The following is a 24326-nucleotide window of genomic DNA, read 5'->3' as shown; positions in this document are numbered from 1 at the left end:
TGCTTCGTTTACAGGGGAGAAAGGAGGTGTGGGAAATACAAGGCCATGGAGACCACCTACAGGGTGGTTAACTGGGAATAACAAAAATAGCCTAGCATAGAATCCACTCACAGTAAAACAAGGCTGAGTGATATACTTCCTCTGCAGAGTCACCTGTACCTAACAGAAATATTATGCCCTTTAGTGGCAGAGGAACAAAAATTGTGGCGTATATAACAGCTTACACCAGTTCTCTGTCTCTCCTAAGAGTTCTACATTTCTTAATTTTATGAAGCGTTTAATGGATCATATATCATGGAATCTAAAAGTGTTAGTGCATCACCCATGGGAAAGAGAACATTCTCATTTCAAGAGCCAGTATGGGTTGAGCATTTCAGCATTACCCCCGAATGCAGTACTCCTTTCTTGGGCACGTTAATTAACACATTGCCATGACATGTGCTGTCCCCTTGGCCGATGCAGGTTTGATTTAACAGCAGTAGGAAAGAAGGAACCACACCCCTGTTTATTAGCAGAGCCCAGTCTTACATAAAAGTACCTGACTGACAACAAAAAAGACAATTTTCCCTGCTGTTGACCGCTTCTCCACATTTAAATGTAATCTGTTTTGAGAATAAATTTAGCTGCATAAAGTGATTGTCTCAACTGTTACTGCTCCGTGAAAGTGTGAAATTATTTTGTTCAAAATGGTGGCTGAGGGAAGGAATAAACACACTGGTGGTTTAGAGGCAAGAGCAGTACAATGAAGAGTTGTATCTATAAAGCTGAATCAAGAGTTTCTAGCTCAAATTTACACATAGACAACCGGATTACAGAAAAATAGTTACATAAGATACAGTTTTACTGTAAAAAGTCAGTGAGTTATAGGCATTTACCTACAAGCCATCTGAAGTCAGTCCCAGGTGTTGCCACCATGTGATGTTCCATGCTTACAAAGCTGCTGACCTGTAGCTGAAATAGTCACTTTCTGATCTTCTTGATAAGACCTCGAGATTCTAATTGGTTTAACCTCTATGATGTCAAAAATGCAAATTCCTGAAAGCAAGATGAGGCCAAGTGTGGGACATCGTGACACATATTATGTAAGTAGCCCAGAAATTCTATTAGACACATGTATGTTGTTTTACAGGTAATTTTAACTTTAATAATGAATGATACAGATCTTGATTAAAAAAAAAAGGTTCTTTAACTGCAGAATCTCTTTATTTTAAGCACTTAACAACCATATTGGGGGGAAAAAAATCTCCATTATGTCCATTCCTTCTATCCACCATGTAAAATATCTCCTCTTACTAGATGGTTTTGAAATAAAATAAGAATTTCTTCTTTTCCAGTTCTACAAATGGCATATGTATGGGTCTAAATCTATTCTTACACAAATAGGAGTAGAGTTCACCATGTCACTGGAATGGGTAAGGAGCATGGATTGCTCACAGGAATATGCAGAAGGTGAGGGATGTTTTTGTGTAGGACAGGTGGCTCAAATTAAAATGCTAAAAGAAATTTTCACTGATGCAGTGAAGCAAGGATATTTATCAGATGAACAAGAGCCATCTGTCTACACTGCCGGTGTAATATCATTCACATCCTTTCTTAAAAAGGTACTGCTGATCCAGTGACACTGACTGGTATGAGTGAAAACAAAACAGAGATAACATTTCCTCTGCATGGGTCCAAATCCAGACCCCTATGTCAAACTGGTTCAGTTCCACACTATACTGGTGATGCTCCTGCCAACACTCTTGCCAAGTATCTGAAATGGTTGCCTAGAGGAAAATTTCTGGGCCACACTATCTTTGCCTTTCTGTATTGCTGTGCTGTCTCTATTTCATTTTTACAAGTTCTAAATACAAATCAGATTTATTGTTAAAATTATCTCTGTGCCTCCCTTTGTCCTCTACTCAGATTACAAGACAAATAGGGATATTTTAGTTATTTTATCTTTGCTAGCAAAAGGGAGCATCCTAGAATCCCATGGCTGTTCCAAAGACAGGCAGCTACTTTGTCCAGTCATTATTCAGCTGACTAGCAGTAACATTTATAAGAATGTTACTTTGACAGTAGCAGCTCTTTTCAACCAAGAACTGTTCATGTTAAGAAATTGATAAAAAGCAGTTAGGAACCATGACATAGTCTGATGTGACATTATGATGAAAATTTAATGGTTTTATCATGAGAATATTTGATCTGTTTTTCACTGTTAGTATTTCAATGCACACTTAAGTAGAAACCAAGAGAGCACATACTAGAAAGCTTATGCATGCACTTTAATGTACTTGGCCAGTTTCCTGTACAGAAGTTCACATCTAGTTTTAGAAATAAAAAGTGAGCTAACAGGCTTACTGTGCAAGGCTTATTTTCTATGCATCAGTCTTAAGTGGAAACTCACAAAAATGGCATCTTGCACTTCTAAAGAAAAGCCACTTTAAAAATTTCATTCTCACTTTGAAGACATCAAATTGAAACTGATTACTTGTACAGGTTTAGGTCACAGTGGGGGGCTGGGTGTATGATTTGACACTCTAAAGTGTATAGCAAGAGGCAATACTTTTTTGACTTCACTTCCCCAACAGTCTATCAGCCTTAGGCAGCTGAGCTCAATTCACTTTAAAGTGTGATTAGTGGATTAAAAGTTACTATCTAACATGGATATTTCTACATAAATAGCCCATAATATATCTTTCCCAAAGCTAGATTATCCTTGCATAAAGATATACTGTAATATAATAGTATTGATTAATATACAGGAATCTTTACCTTCTTTACAAAGGGAGGGCAGAGTCTGCAGGGTCATACAGCCAAGGTGACCAGTTTTGACCAGGTAGATGGAAATATCCAACCACTTGGACCCTGTGCTCCAATCTGGCCATGAAGGTAATGTACATTTGATACCCTGGGTTTATGTCATGGGTTAGCACTGGCCAGATGTTAGTGCACCCATGAATATATGTTTTTTCTCTAACAACTCCTGTGGGATGTGATCAGGAACAGAGCAGAGCAGGCTTAAATCTTGAAAACAAAAAAAAACCCACCAAAACTTTATAAATTACATAAGAACAGGGACAGAGATACTCTTAAACACACACAGAGACAGAAATAAAAACTTCTTAGAACATTTCTTCTCCCAGTTTCTACCTCCCCACCCATCACTCTTCACAGACCAACCCTTGGGTTTTAGATCAATCACCACTCAAAAACAAACTAATCTTCAATTCAGCAAGGAAGAGAGGAGTCTCTCTCGCACCACAGACTGTTCCTCAGAAAACACGGGTCCACCCCTTATGTGTTCCCATGTCACCCGTGGCACCGCCCAGAGAGATCTGCCAGGGTGACACTCTCTTTTTCCTATGTCCAGCGCTCTCACCGCTGTCCACAGGCTGAAAACTGCATACAGGGCTCTTTTAAGGATACTTGCATGCCAAGCTCTCCCCTTTTTACCCAGGGGCCAGGGTTCCAGGAGCAGGTCTGCCCTGAGGGCAGAGGGTGCCACCTCACCCTCTCCCTCTCTTCTCTGCTCGCTACTCACTTCAAGTGCCAGTCACTGTAGCAAAAGCAAGGGCAGCTGTATCCACCCAAAAATGCAGTTTATGTTCAAAAGAGACTCAAGTTCAGTCCATGGCTGACATTATGCAAAAGAAGTCCGGCTCAAAAGGCTACTCCTCTCATTCTTCCATCGAGTTCCTTCCAATCATGCTTTATCATCTCGGTCCCAGGCCGCTTCCCTCTCCGAAAACCACCAGTCATGAGAATCAATGTCTAAGAAAAGTTTCTTTCTACCAAGCAAGGGTTAACAGTTTCTTCTCAGCAGGGTGCTGCAGGCGGAGGCACTCCCAGGCTCCGCAAACCCCCACGTGGCTGGGCACCTTCTCCCGGAGTTTGGGGGGGAGGAGGGGGGTGAGCACACACAGAAGGCACTTCCACAGTTTTCCACCCCTCCATCCTGGACGGGGCAGCTCAGTTCCAGTCCTGTCCCTTCTCTTCTCCCCGCCGGGGCTCTGGCTTACCTGAGCCGACCACGTGTTTTCCCCTCCCCCACCCAGCCTCGTGGCCGGGCAGGGGAAGGAGGCTGGAGACGTCTCTCTGCTGAAACCGGGATCTGAAAAAAGGCCGAACCCCCCAGACTCCTGCTTTTAACTCTTTGTGTCCTCAGAGGCGTGTCCAAACCTCCGAGTGACCAATCCAGGTGCTAGCAGAAAAGCTGATCACTGATTGGACTGCCCACATCCCCCTGGAAAAATTCACCTCCCCCCCCCCCCCCACCACGACAGTTTATTTCATTACAACCTTTCATATGGAGTTATCAGTGGAGGGAAAGTGATTGTTGGGGGCTTCAGTACAACCCTGCTCTGTTCTGCACGTGCATTTTGAGCAGGTGTCTGTCTCTCATACACCTTGCCCAGAGGTGACAGATGAGATGTGGGCTTCAGCACTTTCAGTGGGGCTGTGTGTGATTCACAGATTTCTTCAGCTCAACACAGCTGTCTGTTCAGGGCACGTTCTTTTGCTCTGTGTTCCTGGCTGCTTTCTTTTGGTGCCCAGTCTTCTGTGCTGTGTTACTGGCTGCTTTCTTTTGGTGCCCAGTCTTCTGTGCTGTGTTACTGGCTGCTTTTTTCTGGTTCACATTCTTTTGTGCTGTGTTAGTGGCTGCTTTTTTTTTGTGCCCAGTCTTCTGTGCTGTGTTAGTGGCTGCTTTTTTTTGGTGCACATGGTTTTCTTGTATCTTACTGGCTGCTTTAGACACGGGAGCTTCAGCCTTAACATTAGCTCCAGTTTGGTGGCGAAGGAGCTTTGCAGCTTTTGGCTTACTATCACTAGCAGTAACCTTATGTTTACATCGTTTTACTTTCTGCTTTTTCACCTCTTCTTTTGGTTTTTCTTCAAAAATGCCTTCTAGTAGTCTTTTTGCTGCAGCAGAGGCCAAAATGTCTTTAGCGTTTTTAGACGTATCTTTCTGAAAATGTCACAGGAAACAACAATCAATCTAAGCCACAATACAGAGCTTCTCAGAACTTACTCCTTGAGAAAAAGACAGCAGAATCTAGCAGAAGGACTTTAGTCACATGTGATAAATGCTAACCAAACTAATTATGCACAAAATTAAGAACTTGACTTGTGGGAAGAGGTACTGGGAGCATTTGCTCTTCAGAGGCGTTCTTCTCTACTGACCCAGTGAGGACAGACTCAATTCTGGGCTCTGTAATGTGTGTCTGACTTGTGTTTAAACCCAGCTAGTCGCCAAGCCCCACGCAGCCACTCACTCCCCCACCAGCAGCATCACGGAAGGAACTGGAAGAGTAAAACTAGGGAACTCCAGGGTTAAGACAAACACTGTGGTTCCCTGGGAAGACAAGTGCCATAACTGCAAATGTCCTCCCATCCTCCTCCTTTTCCTTACTTTATACAGTGAGCCTGATGTTCCATGGTCTGGAATATTCCCTTGGTCAGCTGGGGTCACCTGTCCTGGCTGTGTCACCTCCCAGCCTCCCACACACCCCAGTCCCCTCACCAGTGTGGCCATAGCAGAAAAGCAGAAAAGGCCTTGGCTCTGTGTAAGCCCTGCTCAGCAATAACAAAAACATCTCTATGCTGTCAAACCTGTGTTAGGCACAAATCCAAAACACAGGTCCACACCAGGGACTGTGGGGAAAATTAACTCCATTCCAGCCCAAGCCAACATATACCCACACTGACCTGCTCTGTAATGTGTCTGTAAGAACATACACAGCCATTACATGTGTGTGTGTCAGAAACAGTTACTAAAATACAGAAATATCAGTAACATTAAACATGAATAATTTTCACAGTAATGCTTGCTCACAATACATAAGTAAGGAACTCTCAAACTAGGAACCAGGTCAATGTCCAAGTATATAAAGAGAAATGATGGGGGAGAAACTATTGACAACTAGCTAAGATGATAGTTTCTGTAAAGAAGGAATTTCAGTTAAAATTATAAGTACACGTTTTCTAGTTTGTGGAAAATGTTCATTTCCTGAATCAACTAAAAATTGTCCATTGGAGCTATTGCTTCTTTCTTTGTAGTAGAATTTGACCCAAAATAATTACTTGAATTAACTACCTGCAACAAAAGTGTTTGTTTCTCTGGAGAGAGACAATATGGTAGAGATGCACATAGCACGATTAACTAAAACTCAGACCAACTTTAAAATACTTAATATTGTAAAGAAAGAAGTCAATAATAGGTAACTTGAAAGGCTTTTCATATGTAATTCTCTTACTCTTACTAAAATCTAACTTCCCCCAAGAGGCAAGCTTCTTTCAAGCACTGTAATTGCAGTATGGCAGAAAATGGTACAAATAACCAAGTAAGAGCTCCAATCTTTAATTTGCAATGAAATTCTGATTAGTTCTTTCCCACAGCCCTTCCACTTTTGGTGAAAAAAAAATGTATTTTTCTAAGAGACAAGAGGAAAATGTTGATGCTCAGAGATGCAAACTAGCCCTTTAAGGCCTTTCCTCAGGAATAATGCTAAGACTTTTCTGTTTACTAAGCAAAAGCCCCCTGCCTTTCAAGCCAGATTTGCATATGCCTTATTTTGGGAAGGAAACATATTCATACCTATTTTGTTCAAATTATTATAATAGTGTCACCATAGGGATTAAGATTTCGGCTGCTTGGATACAGGAAAATCTTGGTGACCCATATAATAAACACATTTACAAGACACCATTTATCATGATCAAGCTGTGTATTTCATTCCAAAGTGTGATAACAGCAATATATTTCCTCCAGATGTTGCTGGCACTAACTTGGATCAAGGGCCTGCTCTGATCATGAACAGCTCCAGAAGAACAGGCACATCTTTTAAAGCTGTGCTCTGCATAAAACTCCGGAAGTGGCACATTTCAACTCACCTTTTGGTCTTAAGACAACTAAAGAGCAGCCAGGAAGTTTATTTCAAATGTTCCATTTTGTTTATTCTTCTGTGGAAAACTGCAGTGTTCATCTTCTGTGAAGTGATTTTAAATAGTTATTTTCATAGCTTACCTCTCTCTCTAGAACAGCTAGGAAACAACCACTGGAAATTTCTGATGGCTCCATTTTGAAAAACGTTTCAGTGGAAGACTCTGAATTGGAGCAAGTAGAAAAAAACAGAAGGAACAAGCCTGTAAAAAAGAAATGGAAGGCCAGAAAATAATATTTAAGAATATAAAAGGAAATAAACAAGGATACATTAAGAGTAATTTTTAAATTATGTCTTTCAATAACATAGCTTTATTGTAATTTTAAAAAACTGTAATTCAAGAGAGGCACGAGAATTCATCTTTTTAGAATTAATTGAATTTTTTGCATCTTTTTCAGTAATTCTGGTTTTTTACCAGTTATTAAGTATATTAATCACCAGATAATAAATATATAATCAGGGAATGAAAAACTATGTTCTTTCTCAGGTGTGCAATTATTGATTTATCAAGTTCTCCCTGAAGTTGGGGAATGGTCTGAAAACACTAAGCAACTTGCAGAAACAGTAGAGGTGTTGACTTTGAGTTATACATGCTCATAATAGGTATCTATCTAAGCTAAAAATCATAGGTTAGGAAAATCTGCTATTTGTTGAGTGCTTTTCCTCCAATTTTACAGTTTTGCAGTCCATCAGCAGGGAGGGAAGAACTAGCCTCTTCTTGTATTCTCCTTGTTTTCCAGAAATGCCTGGTTTTTATAAAGCAGTCTCAAGGACTAATAAGGCTGGCAAACTAGTACTAGTCTGTCTCAGTAGAGAAAAACACTATCAAAATGTCCTTTTGTAATTATAACCCCCTCCTCCTCACTGAGGACTGTAAGATAGAGTCCTACTCCTTAATACTCCACCAACCCTCTTGTGACAGAGCTTTATTCAAAGATGGTTCCAGAGAAATGTATTCAATATTTGAAAGTAATATCCTGATTTGGCTGGCTAGTTCACTTTTAATGGGAAGTCTGCAAAACTGTTAGTTTCCAAGTTTTCACCATGATCTGGATTTTTTTCTATGTTCCTTGGAACTTGATAAAGCAAGGTACAAGGGTCACATCCTCCTTGCATTACTAACTAAAACTCTTACGTCTTATGACACAGATTTTTGATTTTAGATCATCTTATTAAATGGAAAAAAAAACCCAGTGGCAATCTTTCATTGATGTACACAAGTTCACCAGGAATCCCCTTGAACAACCCTGAAAAATGATGGAGAATTAATTCAAATTTGATAGGCCAAAGCAAAATGCACAAGTGGTTTAGACTCCTGTCTATAGACACCTGTTTGCCATGTGTACCCTTACTTTAGGTAAAGCTGTTGCTGTGAATTCTCATATCCTGAAGGTTAAGTTCAGCTTAACCAGTGTGAACGTGTTTGAAATCACCCCTAAAACTGCACAGCCAGCAGTGACCCCAAACTCCAACAGAGCCTTGTTTTGTTTGGCACCACTTCAGTACTGCAGAGTAATTCCAAAAGATAAAATGCACATAAGCAAAATTGTTGTAAGAGTTTCCTGAAAGTCCTTAATTTTCTTGGAAAAGGGAATTAATATTCAGTAGATCTTTGATGATCATACAAGATGTTTTATTATGACTTGTGTCTTAAAGATATTACTGTGAACATGGGGGCTAGTAACTCTGCAACAACCTTTCATTCTACACTGCACTGTTTTAGTCAAATAAGTTCTCTAATTAATTCTAAAAAAAGTGTAAAAGAATTTAGTAGTAGTAGATGCATCTTAAATGGCTTGAGCTTTCCTCTTAAGCATAATTACTCTGTGTATTTTATTTATGGTGTTCTATTACTGCTCTATTCATGCTGGTTACCAGCAGTTTTATTGTAGCAAGGACTGTGATGAAACATCCAAGACAGACACTGCATGACAGTGAAGGAGAAACCGAATCTGAAATTTTCATTTATGAAGCTCAATCAATCTTCAGTCAGAAGCTTGCTCAGGTCTGAAAAAATTCTAATGGAATTTTATTGTCCTTTTCTTAGCATCCAAGATTACTTTTTTTAAGGTGTATGATTTGGTGGTTTGACAACATTCATGACGCTTCTGCAAAACAGTGAACAGACTTGGGGTTGGCTTTGTGGGGAGGGGAGGTGTTTTACACAAGGAGGATTTCTAAAATAATAATTAAAGCTCCAGGAACATTTTTAAATAAAAATTCTTTTTTATGTTATGAATTTACATATTATTTATGTTCAATAATTTAGAAACTATTATATTCCAAGTAAGTTCTAAGTTCTCCCCATACAGCTGCACAGAGTCAAGATAGACTCCAGAAAATTTCAAATTCGAAAGGAAAACACAAGCAAGAGGCCATAAATGCTTTTGGTCTAGCACACTATCATTGGCAAGACATACTCTGATTTCATCCCCCTTACTGTAAAAATAAATCAGGCAGGCAGCTATTTTCACTGAATTTCAAGAAAGATGCACTTTGTTGCACTGTGTCTTATGAATAACATACAACTTTTAAACCTTCTTTGGACTGGCCACAGTAAATATCGACCATTTTAATCATGCAAAATTTAGCTACATTGATTATCTTGAGCCACAGTACCTTTCCCTTGGATAGCCAGACTATTAACATCATCTAAGGTAATATAAAATCTAAAAATTTAGTATTACTCTTCTGTGCTTTTTACAACACAAACTCTTTTAAATCCACATCCTGTAATCCACTATTGTATCTATGTGCAAGTGAGTGGCGACTGTTTGCATTTATGTGACTGAAAGGAAAATCCAGAAAGCACCCATCAGCCTTTTAACAATTCCTCTAGCTAACAGGGGTGACGGCCAACAGGTTATAACTACATATGAAGCATATGTACTTTTTTCATATATATTTGTATTTGCCATCATTGTACAGTATGATCTCTTACTGTAACCAGTCCTTCTCAGAAGTCATTCACCTGAATACAACAATGAGCAATCCTACAGCAAAGGGTTCTTATTCTTATGTATTATTCTTACAATTCAAGATTTAATTTGTTTTTCCTTTGAAATTGATCATTCTACATCAGAAGCAGAGAGCATGCTAGCAAGTTAGTTTCATTCTCTGAATCTTAATACAATAATGGCAATAGCTCTATCTGAAGAATGTTCTTTCCAACAAGTGATTCTTTCTTCCCATCTTAATTTCAAATGAACAAAAATATTAGATGAAAAAGTCAATAGAAGACTGCTAAGTATTCTCATAAATGGAAAAAATGGCATGACAGGTGGAAAAAGCTATTTTAATTTCATGCAAGATACATATCAGTCTAGGATAAGAATTATGCTACAATTTAAAGTCATACTTTAATTTTTCCACAGATACAACTACTCATTCTGTACCTATATGGTCGTGCTTTTTTTCCCTCCACTCCAGATTCCAGTGCTTTTTTCACTACAAGTTCATTTTCTTCTGGGTAAATTGAACAAGTGCAGTAAACAATAGCTTGTACTTTCTTAACTACAAGACAAAACACAATTTTTTTACTCTTCAGATTCTTCATATAGACAGTGGTTTGGTAAGGATTAAAAGCATCATAAAAAATTATGTCACTTTTACCTCCTGATTTCTAGTGGTTTTAAATAATTAAAATATTTTCAAATACTTGCAGATTTCAGCACAAAGTCAAAGCTATCTCCAGTCTTTTCACACCATTACCAAAAGAGAGAGGAAGAAAGTGGCAGCATGTAGATGGAGGGAGACTACACTTGAAGAATTTGCAAAGTAGAGCATAACTAGGCCATAAGCCAGTTCTCTACACAATACTGAAGAGTATTGTATTAATGTGTGGTGGACACCAGGACACAGAAACACCTTTAGACTGGAGGAAATCATTACTCAGGGAGTTTGCTTACATGCTTATTGTTAATTAATAGAGTCAACGGTGTATTTTTAGCTATATTGAAACTGGTGATAATACAATGGAATTGATAGAAAAGTCTTCCCAGAAATTGGGAAAGTAGCACACTTACATTTCAGTGCATGAATCAACTCATTAAGCTGCCTCTCAGCAAGAATACTGAGTTTATCCTCAGACACAAATCCCTGGAAAAGGTCTTGTAACAATCCTGCATCTAAAAGCAGAGAGTACTAAATTTAGTCTTGCAATTTGTATTAGTGTCTGAAAATTCAGTTGTTTCCAGAAGCAGACCTGGTTGTTACTGGTGCAGTGGGAAGATATGTTTTACAAATTAGAACTCCAAGGAGTGCCTGATTTATTTACCTTACTTCTTTACCTGTAATTACTGGTGCCTCTTACTTGCTTCTAGTTAATGAAAATTGTACAGTGAAAGGATTTATACAATCAGTTAATAAAGGAATGTAATCAAATAGAAAATTATATACATGTTGATATCTTGAAATAAATTTTCTGCCTGTAGTCTTTTTACTTAAAAAAAGCTATACACACTCTGCTCCCCAGCATCACCCTCAAACTTTCATACTATCAACCTGAAGCAGTCACAGAATGCCATAAGTTAATTTATATGTTTTATAGTAATTAAAATAAGGAAGCTTTCTTTAATAAAATTGCACAATTTACTGAAGCACCTACACTATCTAGACCACAATACTTGGATCTATTTCTACCAGAAAGCATGAGCTAGATATTGTATCAAAAGTTACCTCTGTCTTCACTTAAAATAAGCTCCATGGGGTTGCCAGCACCCAGTCCAGAGCATTGTGCTAGCAGCAAAATAACTGTTGCCTTTTCAACTCTTGGGTCTGTTGGTTCAAGCTCAGTAAAGTCTTCATGTAACAACTGAATATCTGAAAAACAGGAAAAACTCAACACTTACAGACTGCAAGCAAGCCTGCCTACAGGTGATACAGGTGAAGAGACTGTGGTATTACACAGAATTCGACAGAGCTAGAATAGAGCCTGCTAGATTCAGATCCTCCAAAACATGGCCTGTGGATTTCAAACAGATTGAAGGGCTGCATCTTCCACTGAAAAGACAGTTAATGGGGTTGTAGTCTTGCTGCATTCTGTCCTGATTGTATCCTCCAGGTAAACTGAACAAGTACTTGTGTTTTGAATTAACACTCTCAAACAGCTGGAAATCAGACTGAAAGCAACAGCCAAAACACCAAAAGTTCCCCACTACCAGCTACACCAACTGCTACATAGTAGCTACTTCTATGGAAAAAAACCACCAATATTTCAGGAGCTTGCATCTATGATATGGTTACATGGCAATTAACTTGACTGTAGCTGAAGAGCTATCAGATGTCCTTGTGACAAAAAAGCTGTTACTGCGATCCCCAAGCCTCTAAAGGAAGGGATCTCTGAGTTCTGACAGAATTCGTCCATATTTACAGCTATCACAAACATCTGTATTACAACACTTTTTGAATATCAACTGTTTTATCACCTACTTTCACATCCCATATGACTGAACTTGTTCCTCAGTTCTTCTTCTTTTGCTGAAGATTTCACACCACAAACAAAAATTGTGGGCAGGCTGGGATTTGTCAGCACTGACAAATGGGCAACGGTCAGATGGGAACCTATGTGAGCCACTACGATGTCACCACCTTCACTCAACAGTGCCTGTGCAGAGTGCACAGCAAGGCTGCGAGACTTATCCTACAAAACAATGACACAAAAATTTAGTAAGACCAACTGTTTGGGTTTCTATAAATGCCAACCTTCTTTTCCAAATTAGAAAAGTATTTCATTGTTTTCATAGCAAATGGGAGAGAAGGAAGGAAAAAAAATTAATCAGGGATATCTGCTAATACAGAATTAAATAAATTACATAACCAAGCAGTCACTCAATAAATTTAAATAACTTAATTCTAAATAATACATTTAAAAGTATAATATCTATAGGTGGAAATTAAGTACATATCATCGCTGTAAGGAGGAACTCCTGGCAACAGCTTGTTCCAGAAAAGACAAACATAGGCCACAATTGAGGAGAATTCATCCTCTGAGACAGCTTAACAGAGAAATGCAAAGCTATTCACACAGCTCTTGGTGATAATTACAGGAGTAATGTTGCCCTTGTAGATCAAAGATCAAGATTTTGCTGAAATTTGAACAACAGAGAGGCAGATTGGAATACAGAAAACACAGGGACAGTTCCAAAAGAGTAAATGCTCTTGTACCACTGGTGGTTAAGAGAAAACTTTATCATATTACTTAAAAAGGCAATGAGTGAAGATACTGACCACAGATACTAGGTCTGGCACCAAATCTGACAAACTGGTGATAAATGGAAAGGGAAAAAGATAGTGCTAAGCCTTTAAGTTCACATCATTGTCTAGGCACACACAGCATTCAGGCACCACCCCACCCCACCACAGAGATGGATTTTTGATGGTTTTATTTACTCATTTTGAATACTTTTAAATAGTGACACTCAGAATTTGTCTCTCTCTCTATAGGCCTGTCAGCTATAGTTCTTTTCTCTAAGTATTCTATTTTAAATCTATAAACTGAAATGGAATATTGAATACTGAGTCACTTTTTAAGCCAAGCAATAAATTTTGACACTAAAGTTTTCAGCCATCTAGTGAAAATACTGGTTGAAATGTTTCTGCCAGGTACTCAAGAATCATCAGAGAGTTCAGATAATTTATGGTTGTGTTGTTGCATGGTTACTGCAAACTACTACTCTAGAACAGAAACCTCCCACCAAACTTCAGTTTAGGCAGTGTAATGATGGCAAGTCAGGAAAAAGACCAGTGGGGGTTATGGAGATCAAGGAACTTTGTATTTTGCATAAAATACAAAGCAGTGTGATCATTCCATCACAAACATGCACTTGAAGAGGAAGAAATATTACAATAGCATACCACTAACAGGGGGAAAGCATATGGAGTTATACTGAAACTTTCCTCACATTTTCAGAAGTGAGACTGCCTCTTTTGACCATTTTTTATATTTAGTTCAACAGTTCTAAGATTAAATTTTAAACATTCTACTAACTTAATTGTAGCTATCAATTATAAGCATTGACATTCATATGCTTATAATTGCTTAATATAATTAATTATAATTAATATAATTAATATTATAATTATAATATAATTAATATAATTAATATTATAATTATAATATAATTAATTATAATTATAATTGCTTCATATGCTTAAACTTAGTAAGTGGATCAGTTTGCAATCTAATTATTACAAATGTCCAAAATCTTATGAGAGTTTGTTGCTGCCTGATTTAATAGAATAGTCACACAATGCACAGCCTCCTTCTAATGCAAGACAATTATTTCAATTTGCAGATCATCTGACTCAAGGCTGAACATCAACTCACCTGCAGTAAGAGTTTGCAATCTGCAAAACGATCTAAATTAAGCAGTTCTTCTTTAAGAGAGGAAGGAAAAACCAATACATCGTGGCAATGTTGGTCCACAGCATACGTATAATGGTCAAAGTCTGACACGGATTCAACCTTTGTGAATCCCTTCATCTCCAAATCTCTGATAACATCTTCAAGGCTGTTAACATACAACTCTGACCATTAAATATACAAGAGTTACTTAAGCAACATAGTTTACAACAAGTTTACATTGATTGCAAGGCTTTTTTACTTCTGTTATTGTGTGTGTGTATACATGTGTGTACATATACAGGTATAAAATGCATACTGAAGGAGGGAAACTCACTCTACTTTAGGCATGTAAGTTCTGGTTTGAAACAATTAAGTTAATAAGTCTGATACAATTAATTTAAGAAGAGGTATGTGTCTCCAGAAGATGATTCAAAGCATCAAAACAGAAATGTCCATGTGCTCAGCAGACACTGTAGTAAATTTACTGCTGGAATGCTTTAGTTCTTTCAATCTAACCCAACTCACCAATAATTTTAATGGCTCATACTGAAAGAATCCTTGTGTAAATGTAATGAAGGCATAACTGCTGAGGTTAGCAATTCAAATGTCATAAAGATTTAAAGGTATATATAGCAAGAGATGTTTGTTGAAATGCTATTTCAGACAGTGCCATAAGTTTATACAGTACATTAAACATGGGATGAATGGAGCAGCTTTTATTTATTTCCTATTTAAGGGTTCTAAAGTCACACCCAAAGTAAGGTTACATTGTCTTGAAGAGCCTATAACCTAAGCACTGAACAATGGTCCAAGACAAGGTAGTATAACAAAATTCTTGAAAGAGTTATAAAATGGATTACCTGTCTAATAAAACAGATAACAGAATAATCTGGTATGGTTCCTGTATCAGTTAGTACAGAACTGGGAGCATCAGTGTTACAGATATAGTAGCCTACAGAATATAAGGATTTTAAAAAGTGTATTTTAATTTCAAGTTTACACTATCCTTACAGAATAATCAGCAGGTTTTAGTAGTGTGTCTTAACACCTTTTGCCAAGATTATGGTTTACACTAATACACTTGTTTTTAAAGAGATTTTCTCTTATTTTTTGTCACCAAGCTAATTCACCTATATTCTTTTCTAACTTCATTTCCTCATTTATTTGGTGAAACACCCACACAAGCAACAGAATATTAAGAAGAACTGTTCCAAAACAGTGTATAAATACTACCTCCACAATATATAAAAACTACAAAAAATATAACACAATGGCACTGGACTAAGCAGAGTTTCCTGTAAGAATTTTTAATTACTGGTAAAAATACAACCTGGCCATTCTAAAACAAGCAAACTATATCACTTCATATGCAAAAACATCAATATCAGATGATACTTTAAAGACTTTACCTGATTTTAAGTGTGTTTATCCAAAAACAGATAGGTAAAGCAGAAGCCCTTTTTTCCTGCTTCGACACGGTTTCTGGTACAAAGTACTCAATGGAAAGAGCATCATATTTGATGCGACATCGTGCCAGTGCAGCTGCCAGTTTGGTCTTGTAACTATAAAAACAGTCACAGGTTTAATAAGTTTTATAAATGTTTTCATCATCTATTAGCATGCAACATTTCTGTTACAATACCATTCTGCTCAGAAACCAGATCCAAAATGGACACCTTCTTCTGCAAGCTGCAACAGAAAATACACTTACAGAACATTTTCTACCCCAGACAACAGCAGATGTAAGGTGGTAGTCAATAGCTAAAATTATTTCATTTAAATCAGGCAGGACTGTAATTATAACAGGTGACTCTCAAATACATCCATTTTCTCACACAGCTCAAAAAGAATTGCAGTATATTTTTGGAACTACAATGTGTGGAATGCAACCATCAGATTCATTTGCATGTTTGAAAACATAAATACATATATGTGCAGAATGGGCATTTGATGAAAGCTGGCCCCTAAACATGTACAGAAATAATACAAGTATGATGGCAACCAGGAGTCACTTTTATTATTATTACACAAAAGTGTCTGAGAAAGTATTTCCAGTCTTCCCACAAGCTTCATGCACATTTCTGATACATGATAATTCAAAACAAAATTGCTGGTAAACTACTTCAGGTATCTTCTTACTGTCCTCCAGAAATGCCTTGCACATAAGAGATTAATGAACTTTTTGGGACTTTCTAAATCCAGCAGCAGCACAATTTTGTCTAATAAATGTTTTTTGAGTTAATCAACTGACTGATGAAAGAGATGATAAATATTAAAATGGTTATGTATTTTGGGTTTTGTTCTAATTATTTAAAATAATAAATATTTAACAAAGTTTCATAGTAGAAGTACTGCTAAATAGACAAATGTTATTCCATTCCATAACCTCTTGACTCTATTACACTTGCATTTATGAATATTTATAAAATATTTAATTTCCTTCCTAGAATTGTATGAAAGTTTCAACAATGCCAAAATAAGATGCCTGCAAAATAATCCACAATTTAAGGATGGTTTCTCATCTGTATTTTTCACAACTGTATAAATATGAATGTATGTCCTCAAACTAGACTCTCATTAAAGCAAAAAGCCCACAAAATTTTAAGATGAAAGACACTTTTAATAATTATCTTTGAAAGGTACTGATTATACAAATCTTCATTTTTGCTAACCTATATCAACAAAAAATAGCTCTTTGCAGATATACCTGTATAAATAATGCCCTATCTCCTGAACTTCTGCTACAAGTTCCTCTTCAGCAAAAATCTTTGGTTTTTGAAACTTGCGGTCTTGTAGGTCACAAAGCATCACAACAAGCAAGCTGGTTAACTCATCTGGCTGCAAGAGAAAAGCAACTGGATAGAGAAAGTGACCCAAAGCATGCCTTATTTCTGCAAAAAGATCCATATCAAACAGCAGTGTCCCATGTAAAAGGCATTAAAACCCGTAAATGCTTACTTGCTAGAATATGAAATTACTTCTGGAGAGTTAACAAAACACTTTTTTTAAAAAGATGTTTTTAAAACACAAATACCTAACTAACAAGTTATTTAGATTATCAAAACTAAAAACATTCTCCATGCAAACAGATAAAATACTGTATCTTAACTTCTAATGTTACCAGAATTGAAACTTTGAAATTATTTTCTCTTCATAAAGTAGTTATTAAATTGCTAAGCTAACAAAAACTTCTTGTCTATCAATTCCTCTCCTGTGGGATTCCTCCATACAGGATCCGATACGCTCAGTTATAACAACCCTTCTGCTTTTGGGATAGATATAAAATCTCCTTTCTCTGTCTAAATGTTAAACCAGGGAGCCTCTCCTACTTAAGGACAATAATTACTGCACTTCAGTTACTATTGTCTGCCTGTTTACCTGAAATTCTGACAGTTATTATGCTTTCAAAAATTCTCACAAATATGACCAAAATTAGTTAGAAAACTCAAATTATTAGGGAAATACCACCAAACACAAAATGTTAGCATGAAAGTCTTACTTTCTTACAAATCAAGGCCAAGATAAATGTGTTAAATCATCTGCCTGTTCATGTCAACCTTCATAAACAGTATCAGCTCAAGTTATCTTGCAATTTTAAAAGGCATCAAAGAAAAACTGGAAGGAACGGCAGAATATTCTGCCAGCTCTTGAATTTCTTACCATGTCAAAGCAGGAAAACCTGTTGAAAGAGTAAACTGGACCAGTTTTAACCAGTAGAATATTTGTACACAGTACCATTTGCCCAGGAAATGAACCATGGGGTCAATGCATTTTTTGTCTGATGGGATTCACTCTGTGTTTTCCAACTCCCAAGGATAGGAAGGAAACTTTTTTTTCCCTGCTCACAAGGGGAGAGAGCTGAGAAAGAAAGCCCATGGACATGGACAATATCACTGAGCAAGTACTGTGCTGCAGTGAAGTTCATGGCTCACTCTCCCACCTTTTTTGGTTGAAGGTTTTGACTCCCAGCAATCAGTTGCAAGAGAATCTCACAACAGCCTTTGAAGATGGATGCTTTAGACAACTATGTAAAAAGGTCAGCAATATTTCAGTCTAAGGCTGTCATGCAGTTCAAAACAACAAAGGTTGTTTTGAAGAATGTTGTAGAATCCTCAGAAAAGGATAATTACATCAAGACAGAACATAAAAACACCTCACAAAAATGTTCACTTACTATTGAGTAACATGGGTAAGCCTTACTATCTAACAGTACTTCTTCAAGAAGTTCTTGATCTGTAAAAAGGAGAAAATGTTGTCAAGTTATGCCACTCTCAATAGAAGTAAACCATGTAAGTCACTAAACTGTAATTTTAAAGATCATGAAAACTGAGGGCAAATTCAAACACCAACAGTAGCAGCCCTATGTAATTCATTTACATGAAAAAGAATAGGCTTTAAATGTTTGATTTCACAAATGCTAATAACAGTTATATTTAAATATTTGAGGGATATGGATAGTCTAGTAAATGTATATATTCATCCCTATTTAGGATCTGAAAAGAACCACCGAGATGAACTCAGTTGGTCAAAGCAGGGTGCTAGTAACACCAAGGTTGTGGATTCAATCCCCTTATGGGCCATTCTTGATGATCCTTGTAGGTGCCCTCCAATTCAGAATATTCTGTCAATCAGTGACTCTGTAATAACCTGAAGTTTAACAAAAATTTCCCCAGATGACTGCTGTCAGGCAGACACTGAACATTTGTTTTTCCATGTTTTCTCTGCTGCATCATTTCTGTTGGCAATTCTTGAGTAAGTTTTGTACTTACATTTCAGAGCATTGAAAGCCAGCTCATAAGATACACGCCTGGAATGCTCATCTTTAAAAGCCATCATGGGAGATTCTGGGTTATCACCATACTGCACCAGGTTTCTATTCTTACTCTTTTCATTACGAATGCCTTGAAAAATCTTAGCTGCATTTATGTATATGGAGTCGGGATAGCCATTCTTCTGAATCTGAGTCACTGTTCTTTTTTCAACAGATCCCTTTCCATCTGAAATTTTCGTTTTACTCAGAACTGAAGTACCATTTATAACATCTTCATGTGAAGACACCAAATTACTTTCAGAATCTGGCATTTTTCCAGTTACTGACTGTGTAAATGAAAGTCACAATCCTGCTGCCTCTGCAAAAAACAAAGTTTGTACTGAATCATGACATTCTCTTTCACTAGAATACACTTTTCCCTTCCTTTTACAGTTTTCAGTAGAATTTATTTTCTTTTTCAGGCTCTAATCTTGCAAATACATATATATGCGTATCATCTATATTTCTATGCATCTATCATCTTACATAACACAGAGAAGTATTTATAAGAGTTTTCTTACATTATTTGTTTTCCCCAATGCACATGGAAAGACTAGTTATGTGTTTGAAAAGGCCAAGCTTTACAATCACTGGTCCTTTAAGGACTATACACACAGGTCTGATTCTCAGTGTCTAATAAGAACCATTATTACTGCATAGTATATCTTACTAGGAACTCTCCTTTAATAAAAAAGACACCAAAATTTCAAAGCAGACATCATGTCTTCCAAAGAAGACCCATCTTGAAAAGAGCTGCAGTGTATTCCAAATGTTTGTCCACTAGACTGCATATCTGTTCTTAAAAGTGGAAAACAGAGATCCCCTAAATGCTAATGTATTTAATGTATTACCTAAACAGCACAATTTTAAATGCACGGAATACATTCTGAGAGTCTCCTGAGGTATTATCCAACTCCGTAAGCCCATGTACATTTCTTCAATTTTCCACACGTCTTATATTAACAGTAAAATAAAAATTACCTTTCTCAGTGGTGGAATAGGGCTTTGAGAAAATGAGAAAGTCTTAGCTGAATGCAAAAATATGCTAAAGTTCCACATAAAACCTACCTAAAGTACTGGATTTACCCTACTTACTCTGGTTGTTATAACATGCATTTATGATAATGCCTGCAGATGTAGAAGTTCCGAAGTGGGTTAAGCCAGAACAAATTTAAACACAGAATAAAGATTTTTTTAAAAAATCAAACTAGTCTTCCTGTCTAGGGAAGAATAATACAACAGAACTACGAGGAATTTAGCAGCCATAGCTCAAAAAGCTAGGCCTGGATCCACTGCTGCCAAAGAGTGCTGGATATTTTACGATTAATTGCACAAAATATCAGAACTGGGGGAGAGAGAGTAGTGCCAGTTTAAAAATCAAGAAAAAAAGGTGCTATTCTGATCAGATAGAAGGGATCTTCTTTTTTGCTACATAATTTAGTTCATTGCAATGCAATACATACCTCTTCTCCCCAGTTCAGACATACTTGCTCAGCATCCTTTCCTCCTCTCTCCTTTCCTGCCCCATCACAAAAAGCCATAGTGGCAATGGAGGCCACATCTCATTCTCCTTCCCCAGGATTTGCTCTCCAGAACAGAGAACTGCTCCCCCTACAGAAGCAACTTTTACTGTTACTTGATAAAGGCCTCAGACCTCAGATAAACAGTTTCTTCAAGCAGGAGTTTTGCTCCAACATCCCTGTTAGATGCAGCAGTGATGGATCCATGGAGCAAACATAAACCTATTTCATGAAGCCACATTGAAACAGAACAAGTGCTTTTTTTTTCAAAAGAAAGCCCTATTCTTCAGTAGAATAAAGCACCAGATCAGCTAAACCAAATTGAAACTCTTATGCTTAAAAAGAAAAAAAACCCATAAATGCTTTCATGATCTTTCACACTATTTTCACCAGCAAACATATATCTCACAGAAACAGGGGAACCATCTCAGAAACCTGAAACTCAAATATCCTCTCCAGGTGAATGCAAATATTCCATTTTAGAATATGAAGCAAGTGAACTATGTCTGTTGTGTAAGGACTTTGAAGATTTGTAGAGTTCCCCATTACTCTTTGTGACTTCTTTGCCAAATCTGTTTTTGCTGAGCCACAACATTCGCTGCTATTAGGATGATTTGACAAATATACTTTCCCAAAAGACAAATGTCATCCTAATAAAGATGAGATGCCAGGGTTCTGCCCTGTGCAGACATGCTGCATGTTTGCAACAACGTAAATCACAGCCTGCATTACTGAACGCTGTGCCAAGCAGAGGACACCAAGCTGGAATAATACAAAGCTCAGCTGGGAAGAGGAGCTTCCCAGACAAGAAAGAAAAGATCCTGCCTTTGCTTGTGGATCTCATGCAGATTGCTCAGTTGATAGGGAAAGAAAACACTCGAGGTCTCCTAAAACAGAATGGCTTGAAGCATATCTCCACCTTTGACATAACAAACTCAAGCAGACAAAATCATGATATTTATTCACTGCACATCATAATAAGTGATTCACACACACCCCCCCATAAAAATCACTAATTCCTTTGTTTATATACCAGTAAGTGTATTTTCCCCATTTCGTCAGTTATCACCTTTTTCAGTAGCCTCTACAAATAAGGAAAGATAAACAGAAAACAGCCCCACTACACTTGTGTTGTTGTATCAGGTGCAGCAGGCAGCCTGACCACCGCTTCCCATTCACATTAACAGGGACCCCATGAGAAGTGGCTATGTGGCACGGACGTGGCTCCTCACACGCCAACAAACAGTAAATCCTCGACAGCCGTAGATATTAGCAGATAGTTAGGTAGTTTTCATCTCGCTAACTCTGTGGGTGCACAGCATCTGCTTCCTAACACCACTGTGACTGTCACTGAGCTTCAAAGGCTCTGCTGTCCCCAGCTCCAGCCAAGCCGGGAGCAGCGCAGCCTAGTGAGAGCAAAACAAGTCAGCCACCAGACCGCTCCCCGACTGCGCTTTATTTACGAGAGACGGCTGAACTCGACTCACAGGGCAGAGACACACGAGGGGAAAAAGAAAAAAAGAAACCAGCTGCTTCTTTGTAAAAACAGGCAAAGCTTTCGTCCATTGTAACACTGCCCCGAAAGGACCTGAACCACAGCCAGCACCCCAAGGCCGCGCGGTCGCGGGCGCCGCCGCCGCCCTTCCCCTGGGCCGGGCCGCGCCGCTCGTACCTGGCCGGGCTCCTGCGGCTCCCACGGGGCGCTCCGGGCGGGGCTGCGGGCACCACCCCCGGGCCCGTGCCGGGCAGGGGTGGCCCCATGCCGGGCAGGGCAGCTGGGCCCCGGCACGGCCCGTCGGCCGCACCCGGCCGACCCCGCCGCGGCCCACACGCACCTGCGGCAGCGCTGCGGGGGCCGAGGCGGCGCGGCCGCACGGGCCCGCCGGCCCTGCCCCGCCGGGCTCCATCCGCACGGCCCGGCCGGGACCCCGGCGGGAGGAGCGGAGCCACGGGCACGGCACAAGCGGGGCCGTGGCGGGGAAGCGCTTCCAGAGGCTTCCCTGAACGGACCCCCGGGAACATCCCCTCTGGGAGCGAGAGCTGCTCCCAGGCTCCCTGTGTAACTTTGGCTTGTTGGGTTGTTTTTTGTTTTGGTTTGGTTTAGAGTTTGGTTGGGGTTTTTTGGTTTTGGTTTTTTTGTTGTTGTTGTTTTGTTCTGTTGTTTTTTGGTTTTGTTCTAAAAAACCCCTTTTGTTCAAAAAAAGAAAAAAATCCAAACAGCATTGATTGTCGCAAACTCCCTGAGCACGTTTACAGCCAAGTGTCAGCGACACTCGCATTCCCAGCAGCGTCAAACGCCACCAGCGACAGAACTGGAAATCCCCCAAGTGCAGGAATAGCCCCAGATAAGGTGTTGCGGTTTCACTTGCACTTGAAATTAGCAGCGTGATCTTGTAATGTTTTAGCTGTCTTGGCCACTGCTTACATTCAGAGTTTGAAAACATAATTGGAACGTGCTCTTAAGTTGTTTCTAGATTTTTTTTAAAGGGGGGAAAGGGGGGAAAATATTGAAAATATTTCAATAATCAATAAATCAGCCATAACCTTTGTCAAAAACTAGAAATCTGCTTTTCCCCTGTAGAGTTTGTTCCTGTTACATCAATGCGTTCAATTAGCTTTCAATTCTCCTGAATAAGGGAAAACTGTGATTCTGTTAAAATCTGTGATGACTTTTGGAGTGTCATTGCTCCAACAAGATCCTGCCTGGCACCTCACTTAAGCATGTGTCACAGGAACGAGTGCCCTTACACAGACAAGATAAAAGTACAGACTCCTATGCAGCAGGGCTGCACAAAAGCTGAGTAACCAAGGCTTTGGGATAGGTTGGCTGCACATTTAGTAAACCTCAGTACAAACCTTAGTATTTTACAAATTGTGAGGTTGCAGATGTTTTGGGAGCAAGCTGCATTGAAGCAAACAAGCCAGGTTATTCCTGCCAAAAACTTGGGTGTTAGCCAGATCCCTTTCTGGTATCAATCTTAGCAGATATCTAAGCAAACCAAGATGTGACTCTATGCAATCACATGCATCAGGACTAGAAAATTTGCAGAGTTAGAAACAGTGGTTAATTTGTTAAAGCTACAAAGACACCCCTCTGGTCTGGATCTGCTACATGCTCCAGCATGACTGGTGCAACTCTGACAGCAGCAATTAGTTACACAGCGAGCCAAATAGGCTGGGTAAACTTTGCATGTAGCAGTTCAAACAGATCTTGAATCCTTCCTGATAAAGGGGTAAAATACATCTTTAATAGGTTGTGTGGATCAATAGGCCACTATGCTAGCTACAGTATAGATGGAAAGAATTTTTTCGTGCTGGTTTTTCCAATTTTTGTCCAAATAGATATGGCAGCTCTTCTTAAAAGACACAATTGGAAATTGCTGCCCAAAGTCAATTTCATTTATGTGTAGTAACAGTTCACCTTCACTTTGAAGTAGTTTATTTTGCCAAAAGTTCTGTAAGAATTTTCAGTACCTGGAGCTATTTGTCTTTTGAAAGAAATAAATATATATTAGCACTACTATCTCATTTCCATTTTGTCTGTGACATTTTGAGCTACTGTCCCCTCATAGGAACCCCCTGTAAAACTCTTTCATATTTTACATTAGACTTTTTAGTCTACATGCTTTTAACTTATTGATGGATGGAGTAAAAAGGAAACAGTGTTCTGCTGCATCTGGGGCCTTTCTTCCCAGAGCTTAGCATGCTCTGGAGCTGAGCAATCT

The 24326-nt window shown here is 38.6% G+C and overlaps 1 protein-coding gene across 1 annotated transcript; it reads right to left on the bottom strand.

Moving 5' to 3' along the window:
• Positions 1–1482: 1482 nt before the first annotated feature.
• On the bottom strand, positions 1483–22412 carry NSUN7 (NOP2/Sun RNA methyltransferase family member 7). Its single transcript, XM_063401839.1, is given in 13 exon segments — positions 1483–4951; positions 7010–7111; positions 7113–7128; positions 10322–10439; positions 10952–11053; positions 11604–11747; positions 12357–12567; positions 14254–14437; positions 15681–15833; positions 16979–17109; positions 18446–18504; positions 19041–19400; positions 22274–22412. Coding segments are annotated over 12 exon segments (1998 nt in total). The 5' UTR covers positions 19354–19400; positions 22274–22412; the 3' UTR covers positions 1483–4486.
• Positions 22413–24326: the final 1914 nt, after the last annotated feature.

Source organism: Prinia subflava, chromosome 7, assembly GCF_021018805.1.
Source record: "Prinia subflava isolate CZ2003 ecotype Zambia chromosome 7, Cam_Psub_1.2, whole genome shotgun sequence".
Taxonomy (NCBI): domain Eukaryota; kingdom Metazoa; phylum Chordata; class Aves; order Passeriformes; family Cisticolidae; genus Prinia; species Prinia subflava.
The sequence above is the reverse complement of the archived record's forward strand: the minus strand, read 5'-3'. Positions and strand labels throughout refer to the sequence as shown.